Source organism: Lacerta agilis, chromosome Z, assembly GCF_009819535.1.
Source record: "Lacerta agilis isolate rLacAgi1 chromosome Z, rLacAgi1.pri, whole genome shotgun sequence".
Classification (NCBI taxonomy): Eukaryota; Metazoa; Chordata; class Lepidosauria; order Squamata; family Lacertidae; genus Lacerta; species Lacerta agilis.
In genome coordinates this window covers 13,052,691-13,065,528 of record NC_046331.1, presented here as the reverse complement: position 1 = coordinate 13,065,528, position 12,838 = coordinate 13,052,691, and the positions used below count along the sequence as shown (strand labels likewise).

The 12,838-nt window shown below is 42.3% G+C and overlaps 1 protein-coding gene across 1 annotated transcript; it reads left to right on the top strand.

Moving 5' to 3' along the window:
- The first annotated feature begins 523 nt into the window (after positions 1 to 523).
- Positions 524 to 12,257, top strand: GFI1B (growth factor independent 1B transcriptional repressor). The gene is made up of 7 exons (XM_033138018.1): positions 524 to 813; positions 6,238 to 6,370; positions 6,650 to 6,811; positions 7,889 to 8,139; positions 8,928 to 9,065; positions 9,784 to 9,949; positions 10,670 to 12,257. Exons 2-7 carry the CDS (start codon positions 6,250 to 6,252, stop codon positions 10,846 to 10,848), a joined length of 1,017 nt encoding a protein of 338 aa, XP_032993909.1. The 5' UTR covers positions 524 to 813; positions 6,238 to 6,249; the 3' UTR covers positions 10,849 to 12,257.
- Positions 12,258 to 12,838: the final 581 nt, after the last annotated feature.

Here is a 12,838-nt window from a genome sequence, read left to right as displayed (position 1 = left end):
TGCTTTCAATCTTCTGAATATCAGTTGCTGGAAACCACAGGAGGGAAGAGTGCTGTTGTCCTGCTTGCAAGTTTCCTACAGGTGCCTGGCTGGCCACTGTGAGAACAGGATGCTGGACTAGATGGGCCATTGTGGCCTGATCCAGCAGAGCTCTTATTACATTCTTATTATTCAGTAACCTAACAGCTTTGCAAGGCAGCGGAGTATTATTATAATTCCCCACATTGCCAGTTATGGGGTGGGGGTGGAGTCTGAGGAAATGGATGGATTTCGTAAAGCCACCCAATAAATTCATCATGACTGACATGAGTTTAGCATAAATGACCTAAGTGAAAAAATAGCAATCCTACTTTTCCTTCACAAAGCCCAGCATGTTTTTCAGTTGTGTATGTTTGGGCAAATTATATTTTCCTTTGCAATTTCTAAAAAATCAGTATCTCGAAAGAACACTCTGCCAAATAAAAAGTCACCAACCGTCTGTGAAAGGGTGTCACTTCTGGGACTTGAGCAACACAATATTCTCTTCAAGTTTATGAAGCCTGGGAGGTTTTGATAAGCAAATGCTGTCAAGAGGTTTAGTTCCTCATTGGCTGCCTGGTTCACCACCAGATTTTGACATGAGTAATCAGATTGAAAAATCAGGGAGGGGAATGAGGTAAAGTGAAGAAGGGGAAACAGAGGAAGAAAGAGGGAGATGTGTCTAACTTCAGCTGGCAACAAGATTGTGGAAAAGTTATAGAGAAGGAAACTTCACTGTGAGGATTGTCCCTGAGGAAAAAAACAAGTCTGCTTCCAGCAATTCTGCAATAACAGGTGATTTCCCCCCTTCACTATTAATAATAATAATAATAATAATAATAATAATAATAATAATAATAATAATTTTTAAAAGGATTGTATCCAAAGTTTTACTCAAAGTAGCCCCCTGAAATTAACGGGCCTAAGTCATGTCCTTATTTTTCAATGGATCTACTCTGAGTAGGACCAACACTGAGTATGACCTACAGTTCACTTCTAAGAGCTAGTATTGTATTGACGTAATAGAAACCAAATCTTTTGAAAAGCTGTGCTGGAAGAGGGTCGCAGACAGAAGTTACTATATTGTGTGTGTGTGGGGGGGTTAAGTTACGGGTGAGAGCTAAATGGGATCTCAGAGCAGACCCCATTTAAACCTATGGAATTAAGTAACTGGCAGTGTAATCTTAACCATGTCTTCTCAGAAAAAAGCCCCACTGAGTTCAGTAGGGCCATGCAGGGCTTCCCTATCATTGGATTTGGAAGCTGCAATTACTGCAGAAAGCCGCAGCGCAATTGCCAAGACCCTCTCAGCATATAACACCTCTGCTCAGAGACCTACACTGGTTGCCAATTTGATACCAGGCCAAGTTCAAGGTGTTGCCATTGGGTATATAAAACTCAGAACAACTTGGAACCAGTTTACCTGCAAGATGACTTTACCCCATATATGCCCACTCAACTGCTTCGATCTGCAGAACTGGCACTGTTACAGATGCCGTATAATACTCATTCCACACTTGTAGGAATTCAATACTCTTGTGTGGCTACACCTACACTTTGGAACACCCTGCCAGCTGACCTCAGGTAGGTGCCTTCACTGTACTCTGGAAAGAACCTGCATTAAAACATTTTTGTTTGGGCAAGCCTATTCAGACATGTAGAAAGCTGACATGTATCTTAATCTAGGTGGGTTGTTGTTTTTTTTTAGCTTAACCTGTTTTTAATGTAATCTCTCTTTTTTACTGGTAATTATATTATTTTATTCTTCTTCTCAACTGCTTTGAGATTTTATTACAATCAAGAGGTGTGTAAATCTTGTGACATTAAATAAATACCAAATTCAATGAGGCTGACTCCCAGGTAAGCGGGGTTACTCTACAATTCTATGATTCTATAATTCTACACTGGGTTAAATCTACCTTCAATCCTACTCAGGAGGAGACCTATTGACATTAATGAGCACAACTAACTTAGGTAACTCTGAGGAGGACTTAGTAGGTTCCAAGCCATAGATTTCAATGGGTCTGCACTGTGTACAGAATTGGTGTAGTACAGAGTTTCAGACTAGAACCTGGGAGGGACCCCTGACCATTAGGTCCAGTTGTGTCCGACTCTGGGGTTGTGGCACTCATCTCACGTTACTGGCCGAGGGAGCCAGCATACAGCTTCCGGGTCATATGGCCAGCATGACAAAGCCGCTTCTGGTGAACCAGAGCAGCGCACGGAAACACCGTTTACCTTCCCGCTGGAGCGGTACCTATTTATCTACTTGCACTTTGACGTGCTTTCAAACTGCTAGGTTGGCAGGAGCTGGGACCGAACAACGGGAGCTCACCCCGTCGCGGGGATTTGAACCGCTGACCTTCTGATCAGCAAGCCCTAGGCTCTGTGGTTTAACCCACAGCGCCACCCGCATCCCAAGTAGAACCTGAGGGAGACCAGGATTCAAATCCCAATTAAGCAATTAAGCTCAATAGGTGTGACCTTGGGTCAGTCACTGCCTCCCAGCCTAACCTACCTCACAGGGTTGTTGTGGGGATTAAATTAAGAGCGGGAGAAGAACTGTGTCAGCTACCTTGAGCAAATTGGAGAAAAAGGTGGGATATAAATGCAATAAATTTAGTTGGGACTTTACTCAACTGTCCCGAGATCTTCCTGGCCAGGGATAAGCCTTGTTAGCACAGGAGAAATAAGGTTGATCCTTCATTTAAATAAATAACCTAATATCCCTGAGTAATTACTGCTTGGGAAAAAACCATGAAATAACAAAATAATTTATGGAAAGCATTGCAAGGAGTTGGACTTCATATCCCCTTGGTCCATTCCAACTCTATAATTCTATGATTTTATAAGCCAAATTACAGAATTATTGGGAAACAATGCTGGACTGCTAGGATGGTACTGGGAATAACAACCCCTTTTGACAGTCTCAGTAAAGCAAGTAAAGAATTGCAACCCTAACCTATTGTAAATAAATTTGGAAGAGAATTAAGGCTGCACTCCTTTAGTCAACAGCTGTGAGTAACCCCCACTGAACAGTTTTCAGTCAGAGGTCTTCAGTGCAGAAAGAAAAAGTCTCTCTGCTCATTTTATATTGGTTATAAATTCTACTTTCAGTTGTTGTTTTGTGCATAGTGCTTTTAAAACCATTTTAGTTTTAAATATTTTTAAAAACTTGTTTATGATGTGACTGTAAATAGCCTTGAGACATATGTGTGAAAAGCAATCTTCTATTATTATTATTATTATTATTATTATTATTATTATTATTATTATTATTATATGTCAAACTTTTTTATCTGGGCCATACTTTCAGAATAATTATTTGTTCATGACACACCTTTTTATGGCTAAGAAATACATTGGAAAACAAAAATAAACAACTCCTGATTTATAACATAGATAACATTGGTTTATAACATAGAACACTTTATAATATTATCATGCGGCATCCAGAAAGTATAAAACAATGCAGCTACATAAGAACATGAATCATTCCCAAAATTATAAACGAGCCTCTTACATATATACTGTACCTTGGTATGTATACAAACTCAATAAGAGTTGTGAGCTTGCAGTATCTCATTTTGAAGAAATAGCTATCCATATTCTGCAAATAAAAAAGTTATTTTGATACTATACTATACTACACTGAAACGTTTAAATGTTTCTTTGATTGTTCTTGAATCTTCCCAGCACACTTGCTCTCCTTTCCTGCCAAACCAGGACTTAGCAACACTAAATTTTGTTGCTTATCATACCATAGATGACCTCCTGTCACCGATAAATTCTCAATTATGTGCTATGATGTTGTAGTATCTTTTCTCTCTCAAAAAACCACACTCGCCCACAATCTGTGCTTCTCGTCTTTCTCACACTTTGGGTGGGGGACAGCCAGAATTGTGAGTTGCTAGGCCAATTGCTAGACAGGACGAGAATGTGCCTTTGAGTACCATGTCTCAGCCTAACCTACCTGACCAGATTGTTGTATAATGGAAGAAAGGGTTGGGGGGAAGATCCTTGGATGAAATATGAGCTATAAATATAATAAGTGTTTTTTTTTTGTTTTTTTTTTAAAAGCGCCAACAAAAATTAACCTGATTGGGGGCTGTTTCAAAATGTAGGGCTGTATGAAATGTCAATTCCACTCAGAGTAAACCTATGGAAATTAATGGACATGACTGATTTAGGTCTATTCATTCCAGTGGGTCTACTCTGGAGTAGAATGCATATTCACACCATACATTGCCAAATTAAGCAGTCATGGCTTCTGGGAGCTGGTTTGTTAACTTTCTAAGAGTTGCTAGAAGTCCCCATTTCCTGTCCCAGAGCTACCTTTCCCAACCCCTCTTTCTACGGTAGTAAATTATAAAATTTTAGGTCTGAGGGGGGGAATACAGGCCTCTGAGCAACTCTCAGCACCCTTAACAAACTGCAGCTTCCAGCATTTTGGGGAAGAAGCCATGAGTGTCTGAACAGGTGTAAAGTGCTTTCAATGTATAATGTGCATGATGTCTAAATTGGGTACAATCCATATTGACCCGAGGGCAGTTAAAATATCTTTACAGTTAAACAGACCTGGGACACAGGAGTGGTGGGAGCAGAGAGAATCCTGAGAGCCTGGATTGAGCACATATTTCCCAAGGCAAAATATAACATTTGTTTGTACGGTTACTCAACGGAGCAATTGGAGGAGAAAATGCAAACAACCATGCAAATGAGAGACTAGGCCTACTTGATTGCCTTCCAGTATGTTACCCTGAGGTTCTTCCATGGATTATGTTACTTACCACAAAGGCAGCTGGGTGGAGTGGGGGGAGAAGAGATTTGCTTGCGCATATTTTATGAAGTATGTGGGAAATAAGAGCTATGCAGTGTCCAGGGAGGACATTTGGCACTCCAGAAAAGAGGGCAGAGATTTGTATAAACTTTGCATATGCCTAATGTATATGTACGGATGCAAAATTAGGAATAATTCCTGAAGTTTTCAATAGACAATAATCTCTTGTGCCTAAATTTGTGGCTCATGTACTGTTATTTGGCTCTTTGCACAGAGATTCCTGTAAAGAATTAATCACTCCCTTAGTAATAAGTCTCATTATTCTGTGACTTTTCTCATAAAGGATGTTGCAGAGTTGGAAAATGTTCAGGAAGGGCACTCCTCTGTGAGGAAATATTGCAGCAATTGGGACTCTCTAGTTTGGAGGAAAGGCGAGTAACAGGTGACACGATAAAAGTTTATAAAAATATGCATGGCATGGAGAAAGTGGATAGAGAAAAGTTTTTCTCCCTCTCTCATAACACTAGGAATGCAGGGACACCCAAAGAAGCTGAATGTGGGCGGATTTAGAACAGATAAAAGAAAGTCTTTCTTCATGCTGTACATAGTTAGACTGTAGAACCTGCTCCCACAGAAGGCAGAGATGGGCATTCACTTGGATGGCTGCCCTGTGGAACGCCCTCCCATCAGATATCAAGGAAATAAGCAACTATCCTACTTTTAAAAGACATCTGAAGGCAGCCCTGTTTAGGGAAGTTTTTAATGTTTAATGCTGTATTGTTTTTTAATATTTGATTGGGAGCTGCCCAGAGTGGCTAGGGAAACCCAGCCAGATGGGTGGGGTATAAATATATTATTATTATTATTATTATTATTATTATTATTATTATTATTATTAAACGAGCATCAGACTAGCCACAGTGGCTATGTTTTACTGCCTCTGTCAGAGCCATCATGCCTCTGAATTAAAGTTACTAGGAATCAATCGCAGGAGAGGAAAGTGCTATTGCACACATGTTCAAGTTGCAGGCTTGCATTGTCCCCAGGCTAGTTCTTTTTCCCAGGGTTGGTTTTTCATGAGTTCAGGTGGAGCAGATGGGAGGCAACATTAGCAGCAGCAGCAGCAGCAGCAGCAGCAAATAAAATTTGCATTCCATAATGTTATGCATCAGAGACCACTCTGTCACCCACACATGTGATTTTAATTATATCAGTGCTATTTTCGGGGGGGACGGGACACACAGGGGTACACATACCTCTAAGCATTTTGTGAATCTTAGTTTGGCCTCATTGAGGGGCAGTATTTCACTATCAGTAGGAAAATGAGACTACCCCTAAACATTTTTAAAGAAAATAACACATGATGATGATGATGATGATGATATGTAATTCTGGTTTTACAATGTTTTCTCCTATCTTTCTGGATCTGTTCTCCCCAGGTGAACAGGAAAATGCCAAGGTCTTTCTTAGTGAAGAGTAAGAAGGCACACTCTTATCATCAGTACCGAGTTGTGGATGACGGTCTCCTGGTGCCGAAATGGGACCCAGCAACAGCTGTGCCCTCTACTGCAGGTGGGTCAGACAACTCTGGGTCGTCTAGGAACCACGCTGGTTATGCAAAAGCCTCCAATGTTTAATCATAGTGACACTATATTTATTTGTTTGATTTGTGGATCACCTTCCAATAATAGTAACAGTAATAGTAATAACAATAATTATTATTTATATGCCGCCCATCTGACTGGGTTGCCCCAGCTGCTAAAGATTGTAGCTTAGCAGCAGAGCATCTGCTTCCCATGCAGATGGTCTCGAGTTTAATAAATAAAACTATTGTCTGCATTCTGATCACAGTTATTCATGGCCACAACAGCCACAAGGAGAGCGAGGCCCTCAGCACTGGTTGCCCACAATGCCCTGCTCCAAAAGATGGAAATGAGCCCAAAGGAGTCAAAGAAGAGTATGTCCTCCCTGCCCAGAGTATAATCAGAACAGTGTCAGGACCTCCAATATCAGGTGAGCAGCTGCGGGTCACAGCACTTAATCTGAAACAGGCTGGGTAAGAATCAGTGCTTTTGTTTGTTTGTTTAAAATAAAGTGTGTGTGAGTGTGTGTGTGTGTGTGTGAGAGAGAGAGAGAGAGAGATCAAAAGAGGCTTCCAGACCAGCAGCCAGATCACTATTTAAAAAGACACGGCACAAAAGGAAAACTGATTGGGAGGAGGAAATAACCAAGCTCAGGGTCAAGTTCCCAGTTCAGCTTGGGTGGAAAGGTCTGAGAAGAGAAAGTGCTGAACTTGCCAGATAGAGTGTTCCTGTGCCCCTTGTCTTCCCTGCAAGTCCAGGGTGCAGCTTCCAATATTCACATACTTAGGCTGTGGTCCTGTACTCACTTGCCTGGGAGAAAGCCCCACTGAGCTACAAAACAAAGCCTGGGGGTCAGAATGAATAGGTGTACAGGTATGTGATGCTCTGTTTAGCTGTACATCAGCATCGCCCAGTGGTCAAATTTGCACCATTGCTTTTAGGATATGTAGGAAGTAGTATGGTTGGGGAAATGAGTTTAAAACAGTCTTTCTGTCCTGCTGATTTAAGCCCTTGTTTTGTACCTCGAGTGTTTTTCCCTGGCTGGAACGTGCCCTTGTATGCCTCAGTGGAGGATGGAGAGGGTGTGTGTGCTTCTTTGCTCTACAAAGATAAAATTTACATGTATGCAGTGCTTTTTTCTATTAAAAAAAAGTTTAGCGGTACTCTCATTTTGACTCAAGAAAATGACCATTTTAAAGTTCAAATTGGGAAAAGTAAATACAGTAAATGGACAAAAGTACAAAGATTCACGAAATGTTTAGGGGTATGTGTACTCCCAGGAAAAAAGCACTGCACGTATGGCTCCATCCACTTTCGCCTCAAGCCATGCTTGCCACTGGCATGTGGCCCCGGGAAGGCTGCCTAGAAGGGAATGTGGCCCCAGGAAGGTTGCTGAGAAGGGAATGTGGCCCTAGGGCTGAAAAAGGCTCCCCAGAGCCCTGGATGGTTGAAAAAAAAAGTAAATTACAAACAGGCTGATAATCTGATTCATCCTATTTCACCTCAGAGATGCCTGTCCAAGCTCTGAAATCCAAAGACAGTGGCTCGGTTGAAAGTGGGGCCACCTTTTACAAGCCCAATTTTGCTTGGAGTGCCTTCCGTCCTCCATACAGCTACAGGCCAATCTCTTCTACCCTTCTGGAACGTTCCGTTAGCCTGTATGAGAGCCACCTCCTCCCAGCCTCAGAGCCACCCCTTGACTACAGCCTGAGATTCTCACCAGACATGGAGACATACCACTGTGTGATCTGTAACAAGGTGAGTTCCCCGTGGACGATTGGTGAGAAATCTGTGACCCTTCTGATGTTGGATTACAACTCCCATCATCCTTGGCCATACCTGCTGGGAGCTTATTTAAATATTTTTCTCCCACCATTCGGCCAAGAGAGGCTCCCACGGAGACTTGCCGATCATTTATCTAAAAAGACATGGCACAAAAGGAAAATGAATTGGGAAGGAGGAGGAAATAACTAAGCTCAGGATCACATTTCCTGTTCCCAGCTCATCTAATGACCATCTGAGCTAGAAAGGTTTGAAGCTGGGCATTTGGAAGACCAAAAGTTCCCCATCCTGATCTAAGAAAAGGCATTCCCCTCTCTCATGAGAGAACAAAGATAAGGGCCTATTTCATTGTAAGGAGGGAATTCCACAAGGGTGGTTTGTTGTTGTTGTTTGTTTTACATAATTGAAAAAAATTGCTCATTTACCAATCTACAGGCTGACCAGATAGGAAGCAAGCAGGCAGCATCAGTCTTCATGGACCCAGCTGCCATGATAACCTAGATGAAGCATAATAATTCATGCTGTATATATATATGCAGGTGTAAATGAGGTCTAATCTAGAGTGGGAACTTGGTATGGTGGATGGGAAGGGGCTTTAACCCTTTGCCTCCTGCTATAGGCTAATGAGACTTGTCCAAAACATCAATGGGGCGGGGCTGGAACCATGTTGGGGAAAGCCTGCTCCATGAGAAGGAGAGGTAGAAAAGCAGAACATTAGACAGACTGAACTGCCACAGTTCTAAAAACATCTCTTTGCCTCTCAGATATTTTCTACCCCCCATGGTCTGGAGGTCCACGTCCGACGATCCCACAGCGGCACACGACCCTTTGCTTGTGACATCTGCGGCAAAACGTTTGGGCACGCTGTGAGTCTGGAGCAACACACCAACATTCACTCTCAGGTCAGGAGTGAGAGGAGGAAGTGATATCCATCCTGTCCCGTGTCTCTCACAATCAGATCTGTTTCCATTCTGCTACTGTTCGGCTTCTATGAAAACCTAGAACATAAGAACACAATAATCCCCTGTTGGATCAGGCCAATAGCCCATCTAGCTCAGCATCCTTTTCTTACAGTGGCTAACCAGAGACCCCAGTGGTAAGCCCACAAGCAGGATTCAAGCACAAGAGCCCTCTCCCCTCCTGTGGTCATCATTCATGAATTTATCCAAACCTCTTTTAAAGCCATCTAGCTGGTGGCCATCTCTACCACCTGTGGGAGAAAATTCCATAGTTTTAACTATGAGCTGTGCGAAGAAGTTCTTCCTTTTTTCTGTCCTGAACATTAAACCTCTATCATGTCACCTCTTCCCTGCTTTTTTCCCCCTGCAAAAAAGTACCTACAGTACATTGTCATTCTCTCGCTAGTCACTATTCACTGAAACAAACAAAATTAATTATGTCATTAGTTATGTGATCAATTTCAACCTGAAGAAAACCTGGAAGACAATACTGTACTGGAAATAACATAAACATTTACTTAGGTTTTGCAGACTAAAACAACCCCAACAATAGCAAATGCTGCTTTGTATTCACTTGCATGATTTCTAGGGTTGGTGTTTCCCATCTCTGGACAACTGGCCTGACTTTTGGTCTATCGATTTCTTGATCTTGTTGTTACAGGAGAAAAGCTTTGCATGCAAAATGTGTGGGAAGACTTTCAAACGCTCTTCCACCCTCTCCACCCACCTGCTGATCCACTCAGACACAAGGCCGTACCCCTGCCAGTACTGCGGGAAACGCTTCCACCAGAAGTCAGACATGAAAAAACACACCTACATCCACACAGGTGAGAGGAGTGCCCTACCTGCTGGTGGGATGGGGAGATGCTGGTTCAGCCTATTTCACGCATGTGTCTATTGCAGCATGTGTCTATTGCACATGCAGGTGAAATACTTGTTTTTTTACTTGTTTATTATTATATGTATAGACCCACCTTTCCTCCAAGGAGCTCCAAGTGGCATTCATGGTTTCTCCCCTCCCCAGTTTATGTTCACAACAACCCTGTAAGGCAGGTTTAGGTTGAGGCAAAGTAATAGATGACCCAGTGAGCTTCATGGTGAAGTTGGGATTTGAACCCACTTCCACAGGTACTGGAAGGTACATTGGGGCCCCTGGGTGCCATGTTGGTGACGTAATGGATACATATAGTAATTCCTTTTGACCTCCTTTCTTTGCCATCCAGGAGAGAAGCCAGTTTGGTCTCTCCCTTGCCTTGAAGTTATTCCTGGGATGTAAGAGCAACTGGCTTCCCAGGGGCCCTGTAGTGAGTCACCAAACCTCTTAGGCCAGTGGGCACCTGTGGAGTTTTGGGAGTGTCCTTGTCAAAAATAATTTTATCCATTACAGCTACTGGTATATTCCAAGGTAAATAATACCAAGCATCCAGTGTAAGACTTTGGGCTCTTTTCCATTGAGTTACAATTACTATTTGAGCTGCTAAGATCATATGACTAATTAGAGCTGCTGATATGTTCTTACTTCTTGTCATCTCCCCTTTGCCATCCAGGGGAGAAGCCACACAAATGCCAGGTCTGTGGCAAAGCCTTCAGCCAGAGCTCCAACCTCATTACACACAGCCGCAAGCACACTGGGTTCAAGCCGTTTAGCTGTGAGCTCTGCGGCAAGGGCTTCCAGCGCAAGGTGGATCTGCGGCGACACCGGGAAAGTCAGCATAGCCTCAAGTGAGAAGGAGGAAAGCAGCCTTCTGAGTTCAGCTAAGGGGAGATGGCTGACATCAGGAGAGATCCTTGCGGAGAAAGGAGAGTGTGCCCAAGATGAATTTCCTCCTGTTCTCAAGAGAGAGAGAGAATGAAGGACCACAAGGAAGAGCAGCATTATTCTCCTCCAGAGGGCCCATTGCTTAGGCTCAATTTTCCCCAGCTGTAGATTTTCTTCTCCTTCCAGGGAGGCCAGTCAATGAAGACAGTACTGAGCTAGACAGCTCAACAGCCTGACTTGGTTTGAGGCCCCCCTCTGCAATGTACGTTTAAAGCTGTCTCGTACCACGGCTTCTAGGAAACTGTCGTTTGCTAAGGAGACTGAGAGTAATTTGGAGACTCCCCATTCCTTTCACAGAACTACAATTCCCATAGTTCTCCTGGAATGCAGATTAGTTGTTAAACCACTCTGGGAATTCTTCCCCCAAATAATCCTGGGAAGTGTGGTTTGTTAAGGGTGCACAGTAGTTAGCAGGCTCCCCTATTCCCTTAACAGAGCAACAATTCCCAAAGTTAAGAGGGATTGGTTGTTCAACCATTCTGGAAACTGTAGCTCTGGGAATGGAAAATGGATCTCCCAAGTGCTCTTGCACCCTTAACAAGCTACAGTTCCCATAATTTCTTTGGAGAGGCAATGAAAGTTGAAAGCTGTATGATACAGCTTTAAATGTACAGTGCAGATGGAGCCTAAGCCTGTTCCATATATAATTTGCCTGCAAAACAAGTGCTCTGTCACTGAGCTAAGGCCCTTCTGGGATAATTTTTTTATCTGCTGAACTGTCATGGCTTCCTCCAAAGAATCCTAGGAAATGTAGGTTACTGAGAGTAGGGCATTTCCTACTAGTCTTCCCCAGCAGGACTACAGTGCCCATGATGCCCTAGGGAGAAGGAACATCAGTTAAAACCACTTTAAGCATGGAACACTGATATGCTGCATGAAGAAGATTTGCAAAAAAAGAAGAGCATAATGGCTAAGATTGAGCCCCTCCCTGTTGCCCCCCCAAGCAAAACCTCATCTGCCTTCTCAGAGAACACTGTCAATATGTATTTATGCTTATCTTATTGTATATACTGTTCTGAATGAATCATGCATTAGATTCTCTCTGCCACCCCTGGTGTTTTTAGCAAAGATGCCTTACACAGCACCCAAGAGCACACTGTTACTGGAGCACAAACCTTTGCGTTGAGGTTCTCTGTTCTCTGTTTGGGAGTATTCAGACACCCCCCAACTCCCCATGCCACTAATATAATTATCATCTGTTTATTTGTACTCCACTTTCCCACAAAATTGTGCCCAAGGTGGAACACAACATACCAGCTGAACAAGTATAACAATTCAAAATATATATTAGAAACAACCTATGAGATCGTCTTATCATGTGTTCACTAGAATGCTTTGATCAGTGGAATCACCACTATTACAGGTGCCACATACTACCCATTCCACATTTCTAATAAATCGTTTACTCTGGCAGCACCTACACTTTGGAGCTCTCCCTATTGATACCAGGCAAGCGCCTGCACTGCACTCTCTTTTGGCACCTGCGAAAAACGATGTTTAGACAAGTCCACCTGGATGTTTAGAAACATGATGCGAGATTTAATCTGTTTTCAGTCTATTGTTATTTTAACTTTTTGAGTGTCTTAAATTATTTTCTTAGTGATAATTCTATTGTTTTATCCTTTTTTGTAAACTGCTTTGAGGTTTTCTTTTATAAGTTCATAACTTTATGAACTAAATACATAATATCAATAAGTGCATTTTTTTTAAAAAAATGCATTCTTTAAAAAAAATCAATCCATACAAGTGTGTATAAAATAATACAGTAAAACCAACCTAACTAAACAGCTTAGAATTAAACAGGAGAGAGAATAACACCTAACACAGAAGTAAAAAGTATAGAAATCAACCGCATGATGCATTGATTTCCAAGAGTTTGGACCAAAAACTCAATCTT